This window comes from Caretta caretta, chromosome 9 (genome assembly GCF_965140235.1).
Source record: "Caretta caretta isolate rCarCar2 chromosome 9, rCarCar1.hap1, whole genome shotgun sequence".
Classification (NCBI taxonomy): domain Eukaryota; kingdom Metazoa; phylum Chordata; order Testudines; family Cheloniidae; genus Caretta; species Caretta caretta.
The window spans coordinates 89,905,997-89,929,306 of NC_134214.1; the positions used below are offsets into that span (position 1 = coordinate 89,905,997).

General features: G+C 43.5%; 1 protein-coding gene across 6 annotated transcripts in view; it reads left to right on the top strand.

Moving 5' to 3' along the window:
- SEPTIN6 (septin 6) overlaps positions 1–23,310 on the top strand; it is a 42,393-nt gene continuing 19,083 nt past the window's right edge. For 4 of the 6 annotated variants that reach the window (XM_075132541.1, XM_075132539.1, XM_075132538.1 and 1 more), the window contains exons 1-5: positions 4,693–4,761; positions 7,651–7,765; positions 18,911–19,106; positions 20,473–20,659; positions 20,953–21,114. In XM_075132541.1, coding sequence (XP_074988642.1) covers positions 4,708–4,761; positions 7,651–7,765; positions 18,911–19,106; positions 20,473–20,659; positions 20,953–21,114 — 714 coding nt within the window. In that variant the 5' untranslated portion in view covers positions 4,693–4,707. Of the gene's footprint in view, positions 129–4,692; positions 4,762–7,650; positions 7,766–18,910; positions 19,107–20,472; positions 20,660–20,952; positions 21,115–23,310 lie in introns of those variants that run through there. The other 2 variants (XM_075132542.1, XM_075132543.1) reach the window with 2 other exon arrangements.

Here is a 23,310-nt window from a genome sequence, read left to right on the forward strand (position 1 = left end):
CCCCCCCGGGCGCAGTGGGCGGGTCCCGCGGGTAGCTCGGGCTCCCGGCCGCGCGAGGGGGCGTTTCCCCTTCGGCTTCTGGCGGCGGCGGCGGGGCCATGGCGGCGACCGAGATCGCGCGGCAGGTGGTGAGCGCCGGGCCGGGCTGCCCGGGCCGGGAGGGGGCTGCGGGGAGGGAGGGGAGGCCGGGGCGTTGCCGCGTGAAGGGCTGCCCCGAGCGGCTCCGTCCGGGCCCGGAGCCCGGGCTGCGAGCGGGGCTCGTGCCGCCGGGGGGGCCCCGAGCTGCTCCCCGGGCCCCCGCGGAGCCCCCTAGGGGAGATGGGCGGGACTGGAAATTGGGCGGTGCCCGGACCCCGCGCGTCCCCATTGCTCCCGAGGGAAAGTTTGGAGGCGAGCTCTGCCGCCGGGTAGCTCTATCGAGCTCACCCTCTTCCCCCCCCCCCCCCCACCGGGGGACCCCCGCTTTCACCCCCTTCCTGGATCCCCCTTTTCCCGGGGGACCCCCGCCCCCTACTTTGCTTTCCCAGCTCTCCATCGCGGAGAGGGGGGCAAGTGTGGCCCGTGTTCTGTGGCTGCAGGGCTCTGCTGCATTTGCAGCTCATCTGCTCTCTGTGTAACTCTCTGTGCCGCCGTGAAAGCCAAAGGGACTCATGAACCCGACAGGAAGGATGGGTCCATGGTTAGGATGCTACCCTGGTGCTTGGGAGGCTGGGGTTCAATTCCAGGCATGGCCACAGGCTTCCCCGTGACAAGTCACTGTGCTTCACTCCCCCCCCCCCCCCCCCCCCCGCAAAAATGATAATAGCCCATCCCTGCTTTACAAGGGTGTTGTGATGTTGCACACAGGGCTGGAAGGCTCTCTAAGTGCATGCGGTAGCTGGATGTAAGTGGGGAAGGGTTCCTGGTAAATCCGCCCTCTGTTGAGGATGAGAGGAAGTTGTATGCGTATGTAGTGGTGGTGCAACCAGTACACCCTGTCACTTCAGGGTATGTCTATGCAGCGTTTTGGAGCCCATGGGAGCAAGCCCCGCAGCTCGGATGGACCATCTTGGGCTAACAGGACTCATGCTGATGCTCTAGAAATAGCTGTGATGTTGTGGCTAGGGAGGGAGATAGCTGTTAGAGCCCAAGCTATACCTTTAAAATGCTGTCTAGACAGCTCCTTTTAGAGTTCTATCCAAGCCCAAGTCTGTCAACCCAGGCGGGGAGGCTTGTTCCCACAGGCTCCAAAACACTGTGTAGATATCGCTTCGAAGTTAGACATGAAGGGCTTGTGAGGTCATCTTGCATGGCAAGCAGCCATCCGAGGTGAACATTGGAATAGAAGGTTAGTGTAGTATTACCACCAAGGAATATCCTTGGTTGATCCTGTAGTTCTTTTAAAAATAATGTGGCTTTATGAATAAATGTTGGCATTCGTATAGTCGCACTGTCCCTAACTCACTCTGTTATGACGAGATGTTGCGTTTATCTAATCTTGGATCAGAAGGCTTCACAGGAAAGTGACTTGTGCCAAATCCATCATAAATGCAGTAAGAATTAACTTTTACGTTCGCAGGATTAGGGACGTTAGCAAATTTTCTGTTTATTTCTAATATTAATGGGAAAGTCTTGTGCCTCTTCCATTGCTGTGAATGCTTGTTAACTTGGCATTATTTCCCGTCCATAAAGAGCCATACTTTACCATTTTTGTTCTTAGCTTATTAACAGCTCACTTTGCTAATAGACTTTTGAATCTGTCCCGCATTGCAGACATCACTTAGGACGCAAACAAGGCTCTTCCACCCTTGTCGATCTTGGGCTGCTCTTTGCATGTCCCTGTGATATTAAGCACCATACATTTTCTCTTCGTGAGTAGTATTCGATTTAGCTCCTTTTGCATTTTCCTCCAGCTGCTCATGGCACACCTGCTCTGGCTTCATTCTTCGCACATGTCCCAAATATTTCCATCTCCTTTTCTGGATAACTCTAGCTATAAGGGGTTGTGGAACCCGGATGAATCTCGGCATTTGTTATAAATCGATTTCATTTAATACTTAGTATTTTTCTATGGCATTTACTGTTGAAGGCATTTAGACATTTGTCTGTACTTTTGGCGGATTTCCAGCTTTCGTATCCATATGTTCAGATGGAAATAACAATTGAGTTGAATATTCAGTTTGGTTTCTAAACTGTAAATTTTCGATGACCACATCTTGGTTAAACTGGTGATTGCAGCCTTTGCCTTGCCAGTTGGTGACATTATTTCCTTCTGGACATCCCCCTTGGCATATTGTCATGGTATGAAAATTGGCACACTTCTTGTATTTCTTTGCCTTCTAAAATAAAATTCAGCATTGCATTCTCGTAAAGGGATGCTCAGAACTGTTAAGCACTCAAGTGATATGGCATGGCTACTGTTGCAAGGCAAGGTAGACAGCTACTTATTCACACTGTGTGATTTAAAAAAAAATATTTTTTCTTTAGACAGATGAAAAAATGAATGTGTCACAAACTGAAAATGTCTTTATCCTGATAGATGACTCATGCTGTCGTGGGCCCAGACTTGAGGCAGTGGTTTGTTGTGCAGTCAGTCGTAGCATAGTGGAGAAGAAGAGCACTGTTATCTTTTGAGAGCAGTTTAAATTGTATAAGAAGGGTGGGGGGTTGGATGGCACCAGGGATACATAACCTTTCATCTCTGTGTTGTCACTTTGATACCAGCCCAGGTCAGTAGTAATGGAAAATTATTACTACTTAATGGCTGTTGAGTGATCTCTAGGAAATAAGTGTGGTATTGATCCAGTTTTCAGGGAACATGTATCCACAGCACAAAAATGATTGCTGTTATTGTCAGCCTTTGCTGAGATGCAAAGAATGAACTCCCCCTTTACCTCTAGAAGGCAGTTCTTTCTGCTCATGGTTGAGGTACCTTAGCAGGGCAGTGTAGATGAGCTTCGGCTACCTTCTCTGTAGATGAATAGGGTGCAAGTCTCAGTGGTTGTGAATCTGACACCTTTCATGAGCAATAAAGTCCTGATCCTGCAAGCTGATCATCATGGGCAGAAGCCTAATACCCACGTGGGGCCTATTTGAAGTCAGTGGGTCTCTGCTTGGATGAAGGGGTTCATGTTGGGGAGAGGAGGTCACCTTGCAGGATCAGGGTCTAGATTTGGATAGGAAGCTGTCATATGTAATTTATATAGTATAAGATTGAAAGTAATGGGAGGAGGGGTGCTGAATGTTTTTTTATCCAATTTTTTTGGTTGAGGGGAATTTTTCCTGGGAAAATATCCAAATAGTCTGACATCTCTGCAATCTTTGGCAAGGGCATCAAAAAGCATTAGCAGTGGAGCTTCAGAGTCTGAAATTGCAGAAGCACTTGACTGTTCTTGGATGTTGAATGGATGATCAGTGCAATCAAGTTAAAGAGGAGACGGCCATAATTTTTTCTTGGTGAATTCAAAACCACTTTTTTTTTTTTTTTATAAATTAACCTACTGATTTATTCAGTAATAGCTGGGAAAGAAAAAGAAACATGAAGCCCTTTTCCTCCACAAGTGTAATGCAGGCATCTGAAATATAGATGTTTACACTGCCGACCAGGGATTTCTGTCATTGCATAAAAGAACCACATACTTGTACAATTCAGAAGTAGTCAGTAAAAGTGCTGTTATAGGCTGTCTTCTGATCAGAGCCAACTGGGGTCTAAATTAAGTAGGTATCATAACACAGGATCTTGCTCCCAGCAAGTGAAGTTGCTTGAAAATTCTTCTAGCTTAAAAAGATTTTCACTTCATCTTTATCTGTTAAAAAGTTAGATACTTCCTTCCTAGACATGGTTATCAAAGGACAAACTTCTTAGAAGAAACAGTCAGATAATGGCCTTTCCCAGATAAGCTCTTTTTTGTACGAGATTCTGGACAATTTCTTTGTTAACAAACATTAGAAAATGTGTGCCCCAGGTTTTACATCTTGGACTCTACCTTAAAATTCTTATTAAGGGCAGTCCATGGTAGAAGCTCTTGAGTGCATCCAAGCAAATGCAGGACAAAATACTGCACCGACTGAAACATTTTCCTTCAGTTTTGAGCAAAATTAATTCAGATCTGCATTGAAGCACTCAGGATGATTTGTCACCCTCACTCATACCTTGTTTATGACCTAGACATTACATGTAGCAATATTCTGAGTATTGAGCCTTCATTTTGTACATTGAGGCTCTGGTCCTGAAAACATGTATTTGCATAAGTAGGCTGTGGGCAAGCAGAACATTTCTGGCCCATGAGTCTCCTCTCCCCACAGATCTTCTCATTTCTGATGATTTTCTGGTATGCCCCAAGCAGCCTGAGTCTAAACCCTTAGTTTCCAATACATTTCACTGCTTCTTATCTCTCAACTTCTGGACTAGAGTGCCAAGGAAAATTAGTGGAGCTTTCTTAGGTGAGCTCCACTATATTTCATAGTGATGGGTTTCATTTTATGGCTGTTCTAATTTCCATATTTCAGGGCTGTTTATTGTTACAACTCTCCTTCTTTAACAGTCTCTAGCAGCCTGATATTCCAAGTTATTTTTACATAGTCTTTGTGTTTTAATGTGGAGGTTAATGTGCTATGATTAAAAAGTTACTTACACGGTATTTGCTGCTTTGTCTGTAACGGATATGCAGTGTGGTTTAACAGCATTTTAAAACCACAGGTGACTAGAGAAGACTGAACAGGAAGTGAATGGTAGCTAGAGTTCTACTTGGTGAAATATGCCTTGCCTCTTGTTTTTTATGGGTAAACTTTTTTGTTCCATCTGTAATACATTTATATTTAGGGATGAAGAGAGAAAATGTGTTCTGAATGAGAGCCTGTACTTCCACCCACATTCCCTATAGCAAATCGGGTTGGATTCTTAGAGTTTCAGTGTTTTAGGTAATATTTCAGCACTGCAGATTTAAGATTTGGTATTGAAAATGCACTTGATATTTCTCCCTGTCTCTAGTTAGAATCCTGTTTGTGATTCCTTCTCTGTTGATTTTGTTAGTGCTCATCAGTGGGGTGTTTCCACCAGGGTACTGAGGTAGTGATGCACACTTAGTGGAGACAAAACAGTGCCTGAGATTATTCTGTTGGTTTTTATTTTACTGTGTGTTAACATATGCTTGCAAAGGCTCTGTGTATTGCAACCTGATTCACCTCTTCTTCCTCCTGTGTATAATATTGTCTTATTGATACTCCTTTTTGAATTACTAGAATGCAGAGCTGCATACTCAGAAGGCCTCTGAGATGAAATAAAATCCCTTGGGTGACTAGAACGGATTCCTCTAATAAACATGTGATTTGGAGGCAAGGTGCTGTGGAATTCATCAAGCGCCATATTTGGTGAACATGTTGGCAGGAGGAAGCAGACGCGCACACAAAATATGGCTGGGGGAACATATTTATACATAACAAGGCTGTAAATATGGCTAATGGCTGGAATGTATCATGGAGCCTCAGATTAAAAAAAAAAATAGCAACCATGTCGTAGTCTATTCGAGATGCATTTCTTGAGAGCATTTTCCCTGTGCTAAAATATCGTTTAGTTCAATGAAAGAAAAACACATTTTATGGCCTTTTAAAAAAGGATTTTAGATATGTAAAGATATTAATCTGAGAGACTAAAAAAAGAAAAGGACTTGTGACACCTTAGAGACTAACAAATTTATTTGAGCATAAGCTTTCGTGAGCTACAGCTCATTTCATCGAATGCATTCAGTGGAATGAGCTGTAGCTCACGAAAGCTTATGCTCAAATAAATTTGTTAGTCTCTAAGGTGCCACAAGTCCTCCTTTTCTTTTTGCGGATACAGACTAACACGGCTGCTACTCTGAAACTAAAAAAAGTGACATGGATGCATTCTCTCACACTGGTTTTGGCCACCTGTTTACTGTAATACTAACAAACTAATGATGCGTTTCAAAAGCCAAATGTGAATTTTCTGCACTGGAGATTGAAATGCCTTATTTAGGGAGATGCCTTGAATGAGAGAAATGTCATTGTGGGGGACAAACTGTTCTTGCTATCACATTTGCATGCAAATATATGAGATTAACACTGAAATACAAATTTGGATGAGTCGGGCCTGGAATATGAACCTTTGCAAATAGTTTAGGTATTTTTATGCAGATTTCTAGCTTGTGTCCAGAATGGCTTATCGTAAGTTGACCTTCGTGCAGTAGCCAGGTGAACTTTTCAAAAAGGCTGGCAGTGAGCAGTGAGCTACCTGTTTGCTGCTCTGTGTGTCTGGGATGGGGGGACGGATAAGCCGTTTTGTTTCCAGGCTCATCTCTCTCTTTCATGGGCAGGTGCAGGAGTCGGAGTAAGGACCTGTGTCCTTTCGCTCCTGTCCCTTCTGCTGAAGCTCCTGAGGTGGTGCAGGCATAGCTGTTGGTTTGCGTTTTGTGGTAATGCTGTTTGTGGCCCAGGAATGGATGGAGCCTTGGGGAAGCCCCTCTCCCTGCCTTGTTTCTAGCTGACCCAGTGGAAAACTGGGAGTTGCTGCTGTTTGAAAGTCTCTTCTGGGTTTGAACCAGTGCAGCCCTATGGGGATTTAGCTCCTGGAACCAGGCTGCAAGTGGTTGGGGGTGGGAGAGTGTTGCTGAGGAGCCATTGTTGATGCAAGGCTCTGTGCGACTCCAGGGGTTGGGATTTTCTTTCTCTACGGATCCCCACGATCGAGATGCAGCACTCGTGCATGCCCCAAATCTCTTCCATCTGAGAAGACTCGCATTTAGAAATTTGTTCAACTCATGGAGTTTTTCTGGACCGTCTGTTGCCTCTAGTGGATAAATATGCTGGAAGGTACATGGTCTGCCAACAAACACTAATTATGTATAGTATTGTCTGTAGCTTGGACAGCAGCAATCCCAGAAGTATAATACGTGGAGATGGAAAAGACCTGTTAGGTCACCTAGTCCATCTATCTGCAGTGTGGGTTTATTCCCTATTGGTCCCTGCAATGATGGCAATTGTGTCTGTTGCTAATTGTCATTATTAGGATTTTACTGAACTCTAATCGGTTAACTAAGATGTTTGCATTTGCAACAATATAGAAAATGTTGCCATATTCAACAGCTTTCCATTCAGGTTGTGTTGGCAGCAGCTGTTACAATACTTACACTGTACAGCTGTGTTGTGTTTCAGTTGTCTGATTATTGGGTAAGGTTACAACTTTGTTACTAATTCTTTCTAGTCCTCAAGTTATACTGACATTTTATTACAAAATAGCTATAATTACTGATTAACTTCTGTTTCCCAGGGGAGGGTCATGTGTGTTGCTTCCATTATAGGGAAAGTCTTGAGTGTCCCGCCCATCAAAACTTTAAAAATTATAAATAAACTGTATACACACACAATTGCAGTTGTTTAAACATACTTCTCTAATATATTTCTGTGGCAAAGCAATTTTGCAACACAAATGGAATCAGGTATTTTGTGTGCATTGTCTGGAGCAGTTTATTAAGCAGTGAGGGAAGTATGTTGACAAGAAGCAAAGATTTACAATATGTACAGATCTGTTTTTGGACTGCTCAATAGAAGGAAAAAGTGACACATTCCTCTTGGGAGGTCTTAAAAAGTGTATATCAATGAGTGTGTTGTACTTAGAAGTAACTTTTAAAAATGTGTTTTAAATCATTCCAGGGTGAAGGCTGCCGTACTGTCCCTCTTTCTGGACATGTGGGATTTGACAGTTTGCCTGACCAGCTGGTTAATAAGTCAGTTAACCATGGCTTCTGTTTCAACATCCTGTGTGTGGGTGAGTATTTCCATTCTGGGAGATTGTATTGATGAACAAGGCTGCCCTGCAACCAGAAGTCATGTATAGGTAATTGGGTTAACAAGGTAGCTTTAAGAAAAGGAGTACTTGTGGCACCTTAGAGACTAACCAATTTATTTGAGCATAAGCTTTCGTGAGCTACAGCTCACTTCATCGGATGCATAAAAGTGGAAAATGCAGTGAGGATGTTTTTATACACACAGACCATGAAAAAATGGGTGTTTATCACTTCAAAAGGTTTTCTCCCCCCACCCCACTCTCCTGCTGGTAATAGCTTATCTAAAGTGACCACTCTCCTTACAATGACAGGTTTCAGAGTAACAGCCGTGTTAGTCTGTATTCGCAAAATGAAAAGGAGGACTTGTGGCACCTTAGAGACTAACCAATTTATTTGAGCATGAGCTTTCGTGAGCTACAGCTCACTTCATCAGATGTGTATGATCATCAAGGTGGGCCATTTCCAGCACAAATCCAGGTTTTCTCTCCTCCCACCGCACTCTCCTGCTGGTAATAGCTTATCTAAAGTGACCACTCTCCTTACAATGTGTATGATAATCAAGGTGGGCCATTTCCAGCACAAATCCAGGGTTTAACAAGAATGTCTGAGGGGGAAGGGGGGGTAGGAAAAAACAAGGGGAAATAGGTTACCTTGCATAATGACTTAGCCACTCCCAGTCTCTATTCAAGCCTAAGTTAATTGTATCCAATTTGCAAATGAATTCCAATTCAGCAGTCTCTCACTGGACTCTGGTTTTGAAGTAGCTTTGATTTATTCAGAATGCAATTTTTTTTGGTCATCTGATCCATTTTCAGTAACTAAATGAGATTTACTGGCACTCTGAGAAGTCTGCTGCTGAAGTTGTGGGGAAATGTAATGTGCAATTCCACTGAGCAAAAGAACTGTAAAAATAATGTATAAGATCGCTGGCTTTTTTATTTTGGGGGGGAGGGATTCCCCCCCATATTTTAATGCAATGCTTTTAGTAGAAAATAAGCTGTTCAAGTCAAATAATTTGATATGAGGCCACCTTTGGATTGCCAGTTATTTAAACAATAATTGTACTGGTCTTAAAAAGCAAACAGTGGTTTTTTTTGTTTTGTCTTTCTTTTTCCCTATCCACTTTTTTTTGTACTTGTGTGTGTGTGGGCATGTGTTTGCATGGGAGTTTGCATTGCAGTTTCCACAGTATGCATCCAATGAAGTGAGCTGTAGCTCACGAAAGCTTATGCTCAAATAAATTGGTTAGTCTCTAAGGTGCCAAAGTACTCCTTTTCTTTTTGCGAATACAGACTAACACGGCTGTTACTCTGAAACCGGAGTTAAGTTAGTGTTTGGACCAGGCTTTGTGTGTGTCTGCATTGTCCAAGCTGCCCTCACACAGCTCTGTCAGGGCACCTCAGTCATGGTATGCTGTTACTGTACGATTTTATATCTTATCAGCATAGTATCTGATGGAGTCCGTATCGTCTTTTGTGGGATTACAGCACCAAATGGCCCTTTTTTAGCACAGGTTGAAAACTGTATGAAATTAGGTACTGGTGTCACAGTTTGGATAAACATTCCTTAATAACTAATGGAACAAGACTACCCATACTTCCTCTGACTGACTTAAGCCCACCCTCCAGGGGTGAAGAGTAAGTGTGTTTGCTGCTTTGCTGCTGCTGTTCCAGGTAGACTGCTCCTGCAGATCTCTGGTTTCAAAGTACTGTTGATAGACGAGCGCAGGGGCAAAGGAAGAGATGATTCTAGTGCTTAATAAGAACAAAATTTCCCCCTCAAATCCTAATGACATGTCTTGATTCTGACAGTTGGTGCTCACTCTGTATGAAGTTCTCTCTTGGTATGTCTACACTGCAATAGAACACTTGCAGGCCTGTGTCAGCTGATTCGGCCTCGCCAGGCTGTAAATTGCAATATCGATGCTCAGGCGGCTCTAACCCAAGCCTGAATGTCTACACTAGAGTTTTATAGCCCTTCAGCCCAAGCACTATGAGCCCATGTCAGCTGACACTGCCCAGCTGCAGGTGTCTTATTGCAGTGTAGACAGACCCTCCCTGTCCATGAAAGATCCATGCATGCAATGCAGTGTGTGGCGCTTATCCACTGTGGAGTTCATGAGAAAAATTCAGACAGGAAGAGCAGAATGGTGAGAGGTGAGCTCTGCCAAATGGAGCTCAGAGGAAAACTTTCTCTTACAATAAGAAAAGGAGTACTTGTGGCACCTTAGAGACTAACCAATTTATTTGAGCATGAGCTTTCGTGAGCTACAGCTCACGAAAGCTCATGCTCAAATAAATTGGTTAGTCTCTAAGGTGCCACAAGTACTCCTTTTCTTTTTGCGAATACAGACTAACACGGCTGTTCCTCTGAAACCTTTCTCTTACAATGGAATTCCTCTGAGAAAATAAACTTCATTAACAAATGGAGGGGTCATTGTCTGGCTCAGCTGTGAGGTGATTCCAGTGCATGTGTTTGATGTACCCTGTTTACGTCACAGATAAAGCACTGTTCCCAAAGATGGAACTCTAACAGTATTTTCTTTGCTGTTGTGTTGGTTTACTCTTCTTTCTTTTGCAGTTAAGGTGCAGTGTTTCCTCTAAGATATAGATGTGATGGCAGGTTTCTCTTTAGATTATGTATTCTCCTTGATATGTGGAGAGCAGTTGAATACTACTGCTTGGTTTTTTTACTGTCTGCAGGACAAAACTTTAGCATACCAATCAAACATTAGTCAATCTGAATAACAAGTATTAATAACAAGATTAATATTATCACAGTGAATATTACAAGTATTAATAACGCTGCTCATATAAATAATCATTACAGAATAGACACTTCTGCTATCTTCATTTTCTGTAATTACAATTTTTTTAATGAACTTTACTAGGAAAAAATCATGTAGATGGCTTGGCAAAGGGCAGAATATAAACTTTCTTCAGCCTTATTTGAATGGTTCAGGTTGTTAAATGTTTGCTTTTCTTATAAGTGTTTGGGTTAAATTCATTTTAATAAAATCAAACTCCTAAGCATTCTGAAAAAATAACTTTCTCCTCTCCATTTGTCAGGTTTAATTAACATAATGGCATCATCAGTTCTTCTCATCCAGAAAGTGTTCCAGGAAAGCAGTAAAGATGTGACATTTTAATGCAAAAACACAACAAGGGAAAGAATAGGCTTAGTTTTGTGCCATTTTGGGACACCTTAAAACATTAAAAAAAGGCACAAACTGAGTCCCCCCCCCTCTCTTTTTTTGTGTGCTAACCTCTTTAATACACCATACTGATGGAGGGATAATTCTTTTAACAGGAAATAGTTACTCAACTAGTTTATAACAAATTGCATAGTAAGACAGTTAAATATGAAAGAGCAACATTTACTTCAATCACAAGTAACCTTTGATGGAAAAAGGAGACTATGTAGATATTTTTAATAGATACCGCATTGGTTGTAAACCTGTTATTCTGCTCTCACTGAATCCCTTAATGTGATTACATTTTATTAAGGAACGATTTGGAAGTGACTTTTAATGATTAATTCAGATTAAGGGCCATTTTCAGCTGTCTTCTGCTGAAACTGATCTTTGATTTGAGACGAAAGCCAAAAATGGTGAGTGAAAAATAACTGAGCAACGCATTAGAAGCCATGAGGTTCACGAACAGAATCCCTGATAATTATCCCTCAGTGTAACCGTTTCCATTCCATAGCTGTAGTAATAAATGCTGATTGCCTTCCACTTCAGGGTATTACTTGGATAAATATTTTGGTGCCTCAGACTGTTTCCTTTTTGCTGTCAATGTTATTTAGTGACATGAAGCGAGATGATAGAATTGGGTGGCTGCTGAGCTTCAATACAGGCCAGTGCACATTATGGTCATGTTAGACTAGTATTCCACTGTACACAAGTGGTTCCTCCCGCTCAGGGAATCTTTAAAATGAAGATCCTCTTGCATTTGGAGCTGTGAGAAACTGACACAGCCCCCACACTGGTACTTGATCTCCTAGTTTGTGACGCAGCCGCTCTGGGAAAAGAGACCCAGCTCCAGCAGATAAGAATGGTCTCGAATTTTTTCACAAACTGTGTTTCCCAGTTTCGCAAGCCTACGCTTCTCGTTATTTGCATTCAGTGTAGTTCTAGTCTCATTATTTGACTGCTTTATTACTAAGAAGTGAAACTGTATTCATGTTGGTAGCCTAAACTGAGCCCTGTGTTAGAGATTCCAGGCTAGGTATCATTAACAGTTGTGCTGTTTGATGCCGGGGCTGAAGTTGGTTCATGCTCTGTCTAGTGCATTTGGGATGATGTGATCATTACAGTTCTCAATTACACTTTTCCCAAAGAGAACACTTTACTTGTCTGAAGCAGATTTGACAACAAAACTGGGTGGATTCAAAGGCGTCTGGCTGACATGTCAATCTATGGTGCCAAGAGACTGGAATCACCCTAGATGCCTGCAGAGCTTGATGATAACAGAGTAGTAATGTTTGTGAGCTGTGACGTTGAAGGGGCCATTGTAAACTGTAATACTTTAGATCTGTGGTCTTGATTAGAATGGGTTCAAAATAAGGAAGTTGCTTACAATACATGAGTGCTCTTGAGAAGAGGAGAGGGAAGTATATTGTATGGAGTTTTCTGAATTTGGGGTCAAATTCTGCTTTCACATGCATGTATGCAGCTCCAGCTGATTTCAGTGGAGTTGTGTGCTTATAAGTCACAGAATTTGTCTCATTGAATATAAAATTAGCTTTCGAGCCAATAGGAGTACAGTCTTTGTCTCTTTAAGTCACCTGAAAAGCTATTGATAATTGGTTTTTTGTTTTTCTTCATCATTGTTTCACCTGCCTGGAAATGGCCGCTGCCTGTCACTTGATGGCTTCAAAGTACCTCTTTTGAAATGATTCCCCTTTTGTCCTCAAGCTCCTTAATGAAGCAGAACCAAAACCGCACACAAATTACAAGGGATCTCCCTACAATACGCTGGTATAGAGATTGTCTATGTAGGAAGATTTCCCAGCATAGCTCCACTGTTATTATTTTGTTATAATGGAACTTTGGAAGTGGAGTAAATATTCTAGAATAGTATCAGAGGGGTAGCTGTGTTTAGTCTGGATCTGTAAAAGCGGCAAAGAGTCCTGTGGCACCTTATAGACTAACAGATGTATTGGATGCGTCTGACGAAGTGGGTGTTCACCCACAAAAGCTTCTGCTCCAATACGTCTGTTAGTCTATCAGGTGCCACAGGACTCTTTGCCGCTTATTCTAGAATAAAATCACTTTTATTCTGGAATAGTGGCCAGCTAGATGCTTTATACTAGCATAGCTATAGCAAAATAATTGTACCAAGTTAGCTATGCTGGGAAACTTCCCCATGCAGACAAGCCCTAAGGGAACTATTGTTTCTCTCTCCACAGGGAATGGTTTTATCATGCGGAATTGCCTGGGTGAACCCTTAATGTAGCCTAATCTCTTTAACAGGTAGTGTGTTGTTTAGAGATTGTAGTCTACTTTCCTAGCATACCAGAGTATGTGTGGAGGGGAAGAAGGTGGAGGAAGCAAAGAAGTGCCTGCTTTCACTTTAAAAGACTTTTTTTATCGGAGGGGAAATGCTCAGCCCCAGTGATTGGGCTTTTTTTTTATTTGATTGCTTGCTGCCGATCAGTGCTTGGAAAAGTGGTGTCCTGGCTCAGAAAACCTTTGTTCTGGTAGGGCAAGGGAGTGCCACCCTTGGGAGGTTGTGAGTTATCATATCTAAAAACTCACTAGTCTCTCGGTCTGGCAGTACTTTGGTACTGGTGCAGGATTGAATCTAGCAGCTCCCAGGTCTTGGGCTAGTTTATTTTTCAGTCCTTGAAAACGCTTTGATTTAAAAGCTAAAATTCATTCACCTTTCATGTGCTTCTCATGCTTCTTTGTGCTAGGCTTGCCAATTATCAGGGATATCTGTGCTCCTAAAGGGCCTTCTGCTGAAGCTGAATTTGTGAAATGACATTTTTTCACTGAAACTACCAGGATGTCACAGGCACAGCGCTGTGTGTTGCAGGATCAAGGAGAAGGTGGTTTGTCAGGGGAAACTGCTTAAGAAAGCAGAAATATCTGAAATAACTTGCGAAGCAAAATACCAGCCATGGCATGGACTTATGACTAACGCTTGAGACTAGGGATTGGTTCTGTGCCTAATGCTGCCACCCACTCGTCATGTAACCTTGAGCAAATCAGTGTCCCTCTCTGTGCCTCAGTTTAGCAATCTGTAAAAAGGGAGCGTACACTTGTAAAGCTCTTTGGAAGTCTTTTGTGAAGGTTGCTACGGAAGCGGAAAATAAAAATATTGTTTTATTGCAGTGCAACTGGTCAGTTCAACTGCTTTACCCTTCCCCCACCAAAAAATAAAAATAAAAATTACAATTCAGCCGTGCTCGCTGCTGCTGCTAAGTGATGCATGCAGTGTATTCAAAGTCATGTTGCTTTTGCTTTTCCGTAGGTGTGCAGGCTGTCAGAGCTTCCTGATACAGCAAATTATAACAATGGCAGGTCACCGCTACCTTCTTTTCCTTTCACTAAACAAATTCCCAGGCACGCTTTCGTGGCAGGGGGGCGGCAAAGACTGCTGTAGTATTGCATGATCCTTAGATACATCTTCCAGTGCTGAACTCTGTGTGTGTATAATCTTGACATCAGGCAGCAGCTTCTCCGGTAAGGATTCTCTTGTTAGTATTTTCGCACTGTAACACTCAGAGTAATACATCTCCCTTCATCCCCATCCATCGTTTCTGTTTTCTGTAGAAGATTCTAATGCCGTCAGCTGGAATGAGCCCATACTACTTTGCCTCTTGTCCTTTTTACCATACCATCTGTTCCATCTGGACTTCTCTCTCTGTATAAGAAGCAATTGGCACCATTCACATCAGCTGAAATTTCCCTCCAGGCCGGGCAGGAACTCCTGAGAGATCCAATAATAATCCTTCGCTTTATCCCTTGTTCATTTTAAAATAGCTTTGTTCCCTAGTTTCAGTCAGATGTCTTTTAAAAATAGCAGAGTTCATTAACAACTGAAAATGATTTGAAAATCTCATTTTTCTCATTAATGCTGACCCCTCAGCTCGTCTTTTGTATTTCTCCCATCTTACACCAGGAAATTCATTTCTCTCTTGTTTATAGTCAGTTGTGCTTTCAGTTTCTTAGTGCTACAGTGTTTGGGTTTTTAAACCTGGCAGGGAACTATTTATTATTTTAAAAACTTAAGTCTTCATTTTATTTACACACACACACGCGCGCGCACGTTTTTGGTCACAGCATTTCCATTGGTGTTAGTTTTATTGTAAATTTGGGTTAAGTTTTATTTGGTGGGTGTCCCTCTTAAATCAAAATACAAAAAATTGTCTTAATTGGGATTTGAAAAGAAAACCTACGGAAACAGATTTAGTCACTTTCACATTGATAAGATTTTGTTTTTACAAAACCTAAATTTGTGTGGATCTAATCTTACTTATGTTGTCCCTGCTTAAAGCAACTGATATGATTTTATACTGCACCATTGAAGTCAGTGGGAGCTTTCCCATTGACTTTGATGGGTTCAGGATTAGGCCCTGTATTTCTCTTTTCTTTTTTATTATTGAAGACACTGGCTTGAAAACATGCTCTTTTTAAGGGGTCACCTGCTTCTTCTCCCACATGAAGTCACACTGACATTGCAGTCCTCTAACTGTGTGTTGTAACCAGATTATATTGATTTTAGGTGAGCAGTAATTAGCAGGTGCAGGCTCTATAGAAGCAAAGTTATTGTTTTTGTGCAAAAGCCCTTACTGCTAGAGTGAGGGAAGGGAGACAGCAAAAAGGGATGACTTAATATCAGAATTATTTCTAAATAGCTTTCCTGGGGCATGGTCAGCTGTTTAAGGTTTACCGAATTTTAGACTTTGACCCCTGCTGGTACACGAATGGGGAAATGCATAGTGGGAAAGTGTGCACTAAAGGGAATAATGTGTGTTATTTTTCATACACTGTGTTCACTGGGCACAGGTTCTATCTAGTTCCTCTACTCTCCCGATTCTGAGTCACCTGGTTAAGCATGTTCCCATTAAAGTCAGTGGCAAAATTCCCTTTGATTTCAATGAGAGCAGGATTCAGCCCTTATTAGTTGTACCATGCATGCTTCCTGACTCCTGGATTTCTCAGGGAGGCTGGCATCCATGTGAACATGCATGCTGCTACTTCACCACTCTTATCCCACCAGTAAACGCAGTACAGCTTGGCAGGAATTGCTGGAAATACCACAGCCTTCTCAAAATCTGTTTAGATTTTCTTTTTTTAAACTACCATCTTCCTGGAATCCTTGAGAAAGTCCTTGTGGGGTCATAACAGGCATCTCTTTGTGCTTTCTGCTGTCTTCGCTCTCAGCGGATGTCTTGAAGTCCTGATCTAAATTCTGGAAATAGCTGCTGGGCTCAGCCATGCTTTACATATTTGCTCTCTGTTTGGCTTCTATATTGGGGCAGGGCAAGCAGGTGCCCACGGAGAAAACATTCTACTGCAGCCTGAGTGAAAATCTCCTGCTGTCTGTTTTCACCCCCATGTGATCCGTCCTTTTCATTTGTGTACTCCTGTCCTGCCCTCAGGCTGATGTGATTGTCAAGCAAGCAACTCAGGGAGCAGCTGCACGCTCAGTTGTAGTGCTTTGGTTGCCCAGTGCCCTCTTCCTTTAGGGCAAATGGTCTTTGATCTGCAGTAGAGCAAACTGTGTCAGTGCATTAATGTAGCACAAAAGAGAGTACTAATAAAAATGTGGATGGCTACAACCGGGATGTTGTGTTTTAGCCCATTTTCCTTTTGATTTTTGTACTAATTCTTGTCTAAGGTTAGAGTGTGACCAGCAATCAAATTCATGAGCAATCCTGACACTTACATTTGCATGTACCGGTAGGTAGGTATATGAGGGAAGCTGTTATATCTCTCCTCTCCTCCACCCCCCCCCCCCAGTAATATTTATACACACACTGTTTCAATTTTAAAGTTGTAGTGAATTCGGGTGCTCATGGAAATATGTTAGAGCTGTAACCCTGGAGATCAAAGGCCACTCTGTCCTCAGAACAGGTCGAGTGTGGTCACAGCCGGGAAGGATTTTCCTGTGCTGCCTTGCTAGTATACAATACTTCAGCTGTGTTCTGGAGGAGTTGCCTTCAGGGCTGCGAAGGTAATCGCAGGACCTTAGTAGGGGGTTGCATACAGAGGTTCTTTAAGAAGGAAAAAACAGACAAGTACTGTAACATTAAATGCAAGTCTGGATAACAGGACTGCAACACACTACCTTCCAAAAACGTCACGGCTTTTTAAAAACGAACATGCAGAAATTAGGAAGTCTCTCCTTCTCCTGAAGGTAGTTTGGTTTTTGGCTGGGGGGAGTGTGTGCGCCTGCCTGCCCCACTTCCTCATCGCAAATTCCCCAGCAGCAGAACCTCAGCCTGTCAGGCTCAGCAGTGAGCATTTGCCACGGTGCCACAAAGTGGGCGGGATCAGTTAGGCTGCTGAAATGTCAGCAGATGCCAGCTGGCAGGCACAATGACTTTTCAGCTTTCTTGCCCTAAAATCTAGCCAAGTCCCCAGTCCTCTGGAATAAAAGTTCACAGGTTTTAGCATCAACTCTCAATCATCTCACTAACTTTGAAAGCTAACTGCATTGCAAAAATGTAGTCAGAGATGGAAGTACAGTAATGCGTATTTTTTTCCTCTCTCCTCTAATTCTGGAACACCTTAATTTAGTTTCCAATCTACTGTTGGATAGATGCGAACTATAAGGAATTTGGAGGGATGGAGGAGGGAGGGAAACCGCTTTGGACAGAAAGCTGTGTGCATCTAAAAACCAGTGGGAGTGGGGTAATAATGGAAGCAGTTTTACCATCAGAAGATGCTTTAGTAGAAGTGTAGGCTACCCTTGGAATTGAATGCACTGTTCTCTTGCTAGAACGTGTGATAGATAAGTTTGGGTTAAACTCTGCACTTCAGCCAACCTATGTACTGGAAGTTGTCTGTGCTATCTGGGTAAGGAAGTGTGCTCAGGTGTTTATAGATTCATAGATACTAAGGTCAGAAGGGACCATTATGATCATCTAGTCCAACCTCCTGCACAACGCAGGCCACAGAATCTCACCCACCCACTCCTGCGAAAAACCTCTCACCTATGTCTGAGCTATTGAAGTCCTCAAATCGTGGTTTAAAGATTTCAAGGAGCAGAGCATCCTCCAGCAAGTGAGCCGTGCCCCATGCTACAGAGGAAGGCGAAAAACCTCCAGAGCCTCTTCGAATCTGCCCTGGAGGAAAATTCCTTCCCAACCCCAAATATGGCTATCAGCTAAACCCTGAGCATATAGGCAAGATTCACCAGCCAGACACCCAGGAAAGAATTTTCTGTAGTAACTCAGATCCCACCCCATCTAACATCCCATGTGTTGGTAGACTGGATCCAAGTAGCAGTTCAGTATTGTTCCAAGAAGCGTGGAAGCGGGTTTCAAAGTATTATTTTTGTAACTTGTACTGCCACCAGTGTTTTAGGACCCAGATACAGCAGGCAAGGTCCCTGGCCAGGCAAGCACCCTGATCCTGCCACTGGATCTGGGTAAATGCATGAGTCTAAGTATGTAAATCACATGTGGACTTTAATTCTACAAGAGGGTGGGTTTCCATACTTCAGTTGTGGATTCTCCAGAGACCTCTACAGGGAAGTGACCAGAGCAGCTGCATGCTGGAGAGGATTCTTTCAACTGGAGAATATTCTTCCTCTGTTTTGGAAATGAAGTTTCTAATGAGCTCTGTGTTTGACAGTGATGGTCTCCTCTCTGCTACAGAAGAGCTCAGTTCAAGGCACAGTGCAGGGTCTGAATGCTGCTTCCCCTTTGCCTTTTCACCTCTTTCATGTCCAGGTTTTAATGATCTAAATGACGCTGTGAAGTCTAGTGGCCAGCGAATACAGGCCTTCCATTGTATGTGACTTTCTGCTCACTGGACAGTTCATTTGGAGCATGGGTTCTGTTTCCATCTGTTGAAGTTTCACCCCTGCTAACTTTTCTGAAACTGAGGGGCTGAACTATCGACTCTGGTAAAATGTTTTACCACTTGTTCTCTTTTTATTTTTAAGGGGAAACTGGCCTTGGTAAGTCCACACTGATGGACACCCTTTTCAATACTAAATTTGAAGGTGAGCCAGCATCTCACTCGCAGCCCGGAGTTCAGCTGAAATCCGGTACCTATGACCTTCAAGAGAGCAATGTTAGTCTGAAACTGACCATTGTGGGCAGCGTGGGCTTTGGGGACCAGATCAACAAAGAAGACAGGTAAGGAAAAAGGGATGAGATTTGTTTGTAAGTTGGTTAAGTCAGAGAATAAAACACTCGGCTCGGGTTCCCCATCTGTTCTCTAGCCTGGCTCCATCCAGGCTGGTCCAGGTGGCTTTGAAATGGAGGTGCCTTCTCACATCTTAGGAATCACGTTTGAAAACCCATCTCTGTCCTGCTGTTCGGAATGGGATGGTGGAGAGCAGGCAGTTGGCCTTCTCGGAAGCCTACAGAACGTCCATGCTGCACGGAGCATTGGCCAAGAGACAGTGCTCATATACTGCAAGCTGTGTCTACCCGACTCAGTATCCCCAGCTGCATCCCATCCATTAGATGCCTGTGCTCCACCTGTCTAAAGAGCAGAGCAAGCTGAGGCATTTCCTCACTTGCTCTCTTGTGCTCAAGCAATGCAAACCACAATTAGAGTCCAGTGGTTGCTTGTCTTTGTTGGTTGCTGGCTGTGGTTTTTCAAACAAGATTATGTGATGTGCCCTTAAATACTCTGTGAGAACTGGTCTGGTCCTTGGCAGCTAGCTTCCCAGTGCCTGTAAACAGAGTGGTTCAAGTGTACATCCATTCTTCTCAGTGTGCTGATCACAGAAATACCCTCCTCCTAAATTGTAGCTTTGTACAGAGGCTCTCTGGATGGTTTTACTTTGACATGTTTTTTTTTTTTTAAAAGCACACCCTTCCCCCATCTTGGCAGTTAAGTGATAGTCACTCTCTTTTTGTAGTGTGTCCAGCACTCAGTATTCCAAATCGCTTTACAGGGTAACTAAATGAGAGCATGTTGCTGGAAATGGACTTTTTGCTGTAGGAGGACTGTCGTGTTGTGTAGGAGGTGGTATTGAAAGCCATCCCAAGAGAGTAGAAGTGCAGTTCAACCCATGGAACTCTTGGCCACATGACAGTAATGAGGCCAAGACCTTACTGGGATTCCAAAAAGGATTAGAGATTTATATGAATAACAATATTATCCAAAGTTATGAGAGATAAGGGTATAAACCCTCATGCTTCAAGGCATAAGTCAACAGACCACTAAGTTCCATGGGTAAGAAAGGAACTTACCTGTAGGCAGGTTATTCCATATTAAGCATGCTTTCATGAGTTTTCTTGCACCTTCCTCTGAAGCATCTGGTATTGGTGTCTGTCAGACAGGGTACTGGACTAAGAGGACCATTTGGTATGGGAGTTCCAATGTCCTAGCACAATGCAAATTGCTTACAAACGAGCAAGTTTCACAGGAGATTAGGTGCTGCACTGTGGGTTAGTAACCAGTGGATGACTTTTCTAATAATGGAGCATAATAAATGGACAATGCTCTGTATTGCAAGGTGTACAGTTCTTTTCTCCCTTCCTCATAAAGCTATAAGCCCATCGTTGAGTTCATTGATGCCCAGTTTGAAGCCTACTTGCAAGAGGAACTGAAGATAAAGAGAGTGTTGCACAACTTCCATGACTCCCGTATCCATGCCTGCTTGTACTTCATTGCACCCACAGGCCATTCCCTGAAATCCCTGGACTTGGTAACGATGAAGAAGCTCGACAGTAAGGTACAGGGCAGATCACCACAATCATCTATTCCTTTTCATCTGGTTACTCTTCAAAACTATGTGAAACCTCACTAATCTGTCACGGGGCTCCTCCCCACCTCTCCATCCCTCTCCATCCCTCATGCAGATTAGTGGGGTCCTGCATAATATCGTGCAGCGTTACTGAGAAGGCTGCATAGTACACACTTGAATTCTATCGTGTACCTAAGTTTTGTTGCTAGACATGGAAATTGCTCCTTTCGTGATTGTGACTGAATGAAGACCAATCCCTTTTATCCCTGTGTTCCTTTCAGGTCAATATCATCCCTATCATTGCCAAATCTGATGCCATCTCCAAGAGTGAGTTGACAAAATTCAAAATTAAAATCACGAGTGAGCTGGTCAGTAACGGGGTGCAGATTTACCAGTTCCCGACAGACGATGAATCGGTGGCTGAGATCAATGGGACGATGAATGTAAGTGACATAGCAGCTGTGATTTGCTCAGCGCAGGGCTGATTTTGATCTCCACTTTCTGTTTTATTCCACTCTAAAGAGCAATAAGAGGATGTTGCTTCAATTTTATATTTATAGTTCAGTTCAATCCACAGTGTGTTGAACAGCCAACTCTGCGGCCAGCCTCTTGTGCTGCTCTAATCCACTAGTTCTCCCAGTTGTCCCTGGAGTTGCAAAGTAGACACAGCTTGAATTTCTAATATTAAAAAAACAAGCAGAATCGTCCCTTCCCTCAAAATATCCTTTAAGGCCACCTTCATACTTCCCCTTAATGTCTTCTGTTAGTTTAAAATGTGCTGATACTATGTGTTATTTTAAGAGATGCACTTTTTGGAGGTGGGGAAAGGGGTTGGTTTTTTTCTGAAAGTGACTGTTTGGGCCAATTTATTTGTGGGGGGGATTCCATTGTCTCAATGTAATTTGGCCAGGGATCAATTTAGTGTGTGTGTGTGTGTGTGTTGCCCCCTCTTCTGCCTCCCCTCCTCCCCCGGGCTCAGTAGTCTGGTTGCTCCAGATTCAGAGTGTGATGGGCTGAAAGGCTCTCCTATAAATTCTAGCAAGGGGAGGTGTTAAAATCTACCCCTCCACCCTGCCCCTCTGATCTTAGTCAGCTGTCCCTGCATTCTGCTAACATGGCTGTATTGGTATATGCTCCCCATAGATGTGGGGTCAGGGGCTTTGTTGGCTTCAGGCAGCTGGTTCCCTGAGGGCGGGCGTACCTCTGCAGGAATTGGGGTGGGGTGTGTCACTGGATGTTAAGGGAAGACCAGAGGGTCCTCAGTCTTTTCAAAACAAATCCTCTCCCAAGTTATGTAAACTCATCCCAGGCCGGCAGAGTCTCATGCTTTATTTACCACCTCTCCGACTGGCCGGTCACAGTTGGAAATAATGCATCCTTTTAGCCACTTCGCGGCTGTCTTGACGTCCATGTGCTGCAGCTGCTGACAAACGAATGGAAGATCAGGGCAGATGAGTAAGTCTGGCCCTACTACGGGAGTTCTGGGATATGCTTTATTCAGATCAGCATTGCCTGTGTTAGACACAGTGATGCATTCATACCCCTCTGCTGTTCTCCACACCCCCTCCCACCCCATCTCCTGGGTCTTTCGCCCAAGTGGTTGGTTCTTCTGCATTCTTGTTTCTTGCAGAGTCATACATTTCCTTGGGTCTTCCTTCTCACGTAGCCACGTCTTTGCACGGCAATAACTCCCCTTGCTGGCTCTGATCGCTCTGTGCTCTGCCTCGATGCTTTCACAGCCAGACGCTCATCTGGCTGGGTGGTCTAGCTGCCCTGTGGTGGAGGTACTCCGAGGACGGTGGCATGTTTTTGGCCATAACAAGAAGGCAGAGGGACTGTTGCCGGGACTAATAGTCATAACGGTTCCCCTCCCCAAAAGGGCACGTGGCACAGTAGCTTTGTCCAAGTAACAGCTGTTTCCCTAGGGCTCAGAGAGATTCTCCTGTGCAGGTCTGGGTTTCCAGTGTAAAACGCCATAATGCAAAGAGGGGCCAAACTTTCAAAAAGGCAGCCCTACCCTGCCTCTCATGGGCACCTCTTGCACCACAAAGCTTGTGTTACCAGTTTTTGTGCTTGTGGTTGAAGTGTGGCTCAGACACCAGAACCCGTGCCACTCTGTCTGAACTCAGGGCAAACTGTCCCTGTAAATACCTTGGCCCTCTTGAAAACTGGCACCCTCATGTTCTTGTCTCCTCACATCTCAGTCATTTTCTGAAGACTTTTGATGGAAAAGGCATTTTCTCTCTAAAGGTATTTGGACAATATTTTCTCTGGCTTTATCTAAGGAGAGCATGTAAAAGGGAGCCAGCACTGTGAAGGGTTGGAACACAGGACAGGACGTTGGGGAAACCTGAGTTGTGGTCTAGGCTCTGACATTGGCTGCTTCATTATGTTGGGCGTGTCACTTAATGTCTGCCTCACTTTCCCATCTGGGTAATGTCTACCTGGAAAAATGTGGTGTGAAGTGCTAAGAATCTTTATTAGATGGGTATGCTACCTACTGTGGCTGCTTTCTGTATTTTCCGTTGTGGTTTGATCTTGCCATTTGAATGGTTTTGCTGTTGCATCTCACTCTATGCATGGATCCTCTTGCTATTTTAAGATTTGAAATAATGTTGGGAAAAGGTAGACTCTGAGAA